The sequence below is a fragment of the Branchiostoma lanceolatum genome, chromosome 9, assembly GCF_035083965.1.
Source record: "Branchiostoma lanceolatum isolate klBraLanc5 chromosome 9, klBraLanc5.hap2, whole genome shotgun sequence".
NCBI classification, from domain to species: Eukaryota; Metazoa; Chordata; class Leptocardii; order Amphioxiformes; family Branchiostomatidae; genus Branchiostoma; species Branchiostoma lanceolatum.
Window position 1 is genome coordinate 16,381,648 of NC_089730.1, and position 5,355 is coordinate 16,387,002.

The 5,355-nt window shown below is 42.7% G+C and overlaps 1 protein-coding gene across 1 annotated transcript; it reads right to left on the reverse strand.

Annotated features, from left to right (window-relative positions):
• Positions 1–1,612: 1,612 nt before the first annotated feature.
• LOC136442625 (aspartic and glutamic acid-rich protein-like) lies at positions 1,613–4,688 on the reverse strand. Its single transcript, XM_066439571.1, has 4 exons — positions 4,682–4,688; positions 4,155–4,431; positions 3,344–3,589; positions 1,613–3,221 (listed from the first exon to the last, which is right to left on the reverse strand). Exons 1-4 carry the CDS (start codon positions 4,686–4,688, stop codon positions 1,937–1,939), a joined length of 1,815 nt encoding a protein of 604 aa, XP_066295668.1. The 3' UTR covers positions 1,613–1,936.
• Positions 4,689–5,355: the final 667 nt, after the last annotated feature.

Here is a 5,355-nt window from a genome sequence, read left to right on the forward strand (position 1 = left end):
AAAGCTGCTTCAAGTCCACTTCAGGGAAAAGCTTTAAATCTGAGTGATTTTCTGAGGAGATTTGCAAATGAGTTGTGCATTAGCTTCATGTTCCCAAACCTCTCTTCCTCGACTTCCATGCAGGTCACGTTGCTAATTTCCAGCATTAGGATCCCAGAATGGTACCTGGTAAACTCACCCCATAAAAGGCATCCAGATATCAAAACAAGTTCACGTTCACATTCATCGTTATTTGGCAATAAAGGCCTTCCGGCTTTTGTTACTGCTGCTCCGTCTGTGGGAAATATATATTTATATATGTATATATAACCTTCACCTTCTAAGACTATGAAGCTGCCCAAACTTTCACGGTGGTTTCAATCACGGGCACTTTGTGGGAAATCTCCATACTCAACCGTCTCTTTTTGTGAGACAGACTTACCGGGGTGAGGTCACCTGTTATTCGTTACAACCAATATCCATCCATTTTAACTGTTTTGCCATTTAACACTCACTTGATAAAACTTGGTTCTCACCGTACATGGCATATATGAGGCAGGTAGGAAACCAAGTCACGGTTTGAAATATACCTTTCATTAGAAGAGTGCGCTTGTTAGATTTGTTTGATAAAGCAAGCTGTCGTTTTTTGTTGTTTAGCTTGCATGGAAAATACATCGTTTAAGGCATAATGTATTCATCCCCACATGGAAGGGTCGCGACACTTGTTAAGATGGTCTAATGTGTACCCACTGTGCTGTTTTGCTTTGATTTGCTGTTTTCATATCATTATCGATAGTTTTGTATGGGTAGAGTTATATCACCCCTTGATATTTATAGATATATTTATACAACATGATAAATCAATAAATCTGACCCTTTCTTAACCTTTTACAGACTTTATCGATGTAAAGTTTTGATTAACGTAGATTAAGGTGGAGTACACAGGATGGTAGTCAATGAATGGGAGGACACAACAACTAGCAGCTGACAAAATATAATTTAGAACAATGGCGGCCTGCTTTATTGCATGTAGATACTGATAAGAAGCTACCATGATGAGGATGATGTTGATTAATATTTGAAGCCTTTATAGGACATGTTTCGTTTACATTGAAAAATCATTATTTCCATCAACTGTAGGCAAACTTCCCATTTGATATGTTTTTGTATACATACGCATATTGTTTTTGTACAAAATTTGTTTTTTTTATACGTCGATCATACGGTAATGAAGGAATAGGCAATTAATTAATGTCTAACTTTTACTTTCATCTTACGTTAGGTATCGATTGGTTTATCATTGAGGTGACTCGGCACAATTTTTAAAGATCTTTCAACAAGGCAACTGCTAGTGCCTATCAAGTTTTCATTCTTTGCGCTTTTGCGGTAGTGCGTTAGGGGGCGCTATAGTTTATTCTGCAACCAGCTTTCTCTCAGCTCCCCGCTTAGAAAATCAATATTTCGTGATCAGCGTATTCATTCGCAATGCACTATGTCTACAATTCATATTCAAAGCTGTTAATCGATGCTACAGAGGCACGATTTCAATTCATTGACGTTATATTCAAGTAAAAAGCAAAAAGAAAAAAAATTGTAATTAGCTAAGCAACAAAATTGACACAGAAACCATCAGTAAATGCATGCGAAAGTTTTAATAAAAGCAAATTCAAGTGACTCTGAACAGTGCAGATAATGCGGTTGTAATGAAATTTATCTGCGATACGTTCCGTACGTGTCAACGTAGTCCCATGTAGTACAACCGACGGTACTAGGGATATGATAACATTGCCCAATAACATTGGGTGTTCAATATCCTTACATGAGGCAGTTTATGCTATGAAACATACTTCTGAAGGCACTCACTTGCAGTGACCAGAAAAACTAAAGGCAAGTCGCGGGAATTACTTTAAGCTGTGCTTTGGTTACAGTGGTAGTGTGTATTCTCATCGGTCCGGTTCTATGCCTTTACCAATCCGCCTGACAAAAATGGCCCGGGAGTTGGTGCTGTTCCATTTTTACCACCTTTTCCTTTTCGGTTCCTGGGCTTCTTTCCTTTGCTTTTCTTGGACTTTCTTCCTTTTCCCTGCCTCTTGGAGCATCTATTGCCACGCTTTTTTCCTCCCTTATTTCCCCCCCTTGCACCTGGAGCAGCCATCCTTACGTTTTGCTTCATGCCACCATTCCTTCGTTGCTCAGTTTCTCCAGCTTCGCCCACTCCAGTCCCGTTTTGGCGTGGACCCCTCTTCTTTTTCCCTCCACCACCTTTGCCCCTCCTCTTGCCTTTTCCCTTGCCTTTCTTAACATCTGGGTCACCTGCCAAAGAGGATTTAATACTTCCACTCCCGTCCGACACAAATCGTTTTTTACGCAGGTGAACTTCTTCACTTGCCTCATTGGCTACCTCACTAGGGTCATCATCTAGTATGTCTTCAATGTCCTCTCCTTCATGTAATGCCCATATTAGAAACTTAAGACGGTCTTCTTCGTCTTCTTCTCCACCATCACCCTCATTCACATCTTGCTCTTGTCCATCTTCTTCTTCTCTGCCCTGTACACTATCCTCTTCTTCTTGGACATCTTCTCCATCTTGTTTTTCTTCATAGTCGTCTTCTTCACTTTGCTCGTTAAAACCGTCCTGTTCATCTTGCACTTCACCGTGATCTCCTTCCTCATATTGTTCTTCTCCATTATCTTCTTGTTCATCTTGCTCGTCCTCCTCCTCTTGATCTTCTTCATAGTCTCCTTCCCAATATTGCCCTACGTCACCTTCCTCATTTGTACCATCTTCTTCATTGTTTCCATAGTCTTCCCAGTGTTCCTCTTCGTCACCTTGCTCCTTTTTACTATCTTTTTCATCCTGCACTTCCCCATAGTCCTCATAGTTTTCCAAGTCTTGCTCTACGTCACCTTGCTCGTTTTCACCATCCTCTTCAGTCTGCACTTCTTCATAATCTTCATAGTCTTCCCAGTGTTTCTCTTCGTCACCTTGCTCGTTTGTACCACCTTCTTCATCCTGATCTTCTTTATAGTCTTCAAAGTCTTGCTTTTCGTCCCCTTCTTCCTCTTCACCATTCTCTTCATCCTGCACATCTTCGTAGTCTTCTTCCTCATCTTCCTCTACTCCATTTTCAGCATCCTCTTCACCTTGCTCCTCATCAAAGTAGTTTTCTCCTTCTGATGGCACATCTTGGCCGTTGTTCTCTTCATATGTGATCTCCGGCGCACCCAAGTCTCGCCGAAATCTGCAAAAATGTACAAAAGACGTTCTATGCACATACAGAAAATTTTCAGTTCATTTGTAAGAGCACGTGCCTCTAATGTGAGCACGGACGGCAAATATTTGACTATCACTTGCAATACTAACCTGTCGATGTAACCTTGGACGCCTTGGACGCTGCGGTAGGTCAACTTGAACCCTTGCTTGGCCACGCTGTTGTCGGAGATGAACTTGACGGTGACGTTCTTGCCGTAGAAGACCTCGTAGGGCTGGTTGCCGGTGCAGTAGGGCCCGTCGCTCGTCTCCGTGCCGTCGGTCAGTACGACCACGCGGTCGTACCTGCACTTGGACTCGGCCTCCAAGGACAACATCAGGAACTGCACCTCCACAAACCTTAGGGCAGAATCACAGTGAAGTTGTATGTAACAGAATGTTATTTGCAAGTTCTTGTCCTCAATGAAACAATGCATAGAAAAAACAAAGTATGCAAATAGTGCAAGTTAACAACAGCGACAAGAGGAACGAGTGACTATTCTAATAACTACTACTGCATACAATCTAAGCTTTTTTGGGTTTGACTTCTTTTTATAGATATAGATAGTTATAGATATCGATAGATATCCATTGTCCTGCGTTATGCTATAGTCACATTTCTAAAAAAAAGTAAACCTGTTCTGCTCTTTCTCTCTTTACTCAGCTCTCTCGGTGGCTACGGGATCCCGGGAGCGACCGAGAGGGCGGAGTAAAGCTTAAAAAAATGGCACGTATGCCAAGGCTAGAATGATTTTCCATGCGCTTTCAAGCAACCAAAATGGCGGACGCTAAATTACGTATAGTCACACAAGCCCGTAGCCAGTCTTTTGAACCTTCTGAAATGGCAGGCAAAAATCAGAAACAAAGTGAGCAGCTTTTCTAGTATTCGAGCATGTCACATGACTATTCAAAGGTGATGACGTACTTGTCTTTCGGCGCGAGAAAGGTCCATGAGCAGGACAGGCTGTGTGGGTAGCGGTCCGGGAACAGGGGTGACGTCAGAGTCCGCGTCACGCCTGACACGGTGGTCGTGTTGTGGGCCGCGCAGGTCGCCGGCGTCCCGGGAATGCTAGACAAAGGTGCTGGAGACACAGATGCTGTAGACACAGGTGCTGGAGACTCAGTTGCTGCAGACACAGATGCTGCAGACACAGGTGCTGGAGACTCAGTTGCTGGAGACACAGGTGCTGGAGACAAAGATGCTGGAGACAAAGATGCTGCAGATGCTGAAGTTACAAAGAATTGAAAAAATTACGGGTCTTGGTGGCAAATGAGCAGATGTTGGCGCTTTGGTGAATCAAATCCGTGTGTGTCATGTCTTGAAACAATATCTGTATATCTAGGCCAATATATGTATACATCTATGCAAAAAAAGAATCCGTGAAATAGCGATTTAGTTATATAAGACATTCATCTCCTCATCATGTAATTGTATTATTTATTGACATATACGGTCCATATTGTATCTCCTGTTGATATTATCTACCTCTGATAATATTGTATAGATATTGCTTTCATGTACTTAGTAGTTTGAAATGGAGCATTGTACAGCCTAGAACCTAACCATTGTATAGCATAGAATCTTCTATGATGGAACCTTGGACGCCTTGGACACTGCGGTAGGTCAACTCGAACCCTTGGCTTGTCACCGCGGAGTCGGAGACGAACCTGACGGTGACGTTCTTGCCGTAGAAGGCCTCGAGGGGCTTGTTGCCGGTGCAGTAGGGCCCGTCGCTCGTCTCCGTGCCGTCGGTCAGTACGACCACGCGGTCGTACCTGCACTTGTACCACGCCTCCACGGACAACGTCAGGAACCGCACCTCCACAAACCTGAGGGCAGAATCATAGTGAAGTTGTATGTTACAGAATGTTAGTTGCAAGTTCTTGTCCTCAATGAAACAATGCATAACAAAAGACAAAGTATGCAAATAGTGCAAGTTAACAACAGCGACAAGAGGAACTATTGACTATTCAAATAACTACTACTGAATACAATCTAAGCTTTTTTGGGTTTGACTTCTATTTTATATATATAGATAGTTATAGATATCGATAGATATCCATTGTCCCACGTTATGCTATAGTCACATTTATGAACATTTAGGGCCCAGCCGAGCAGTATGATA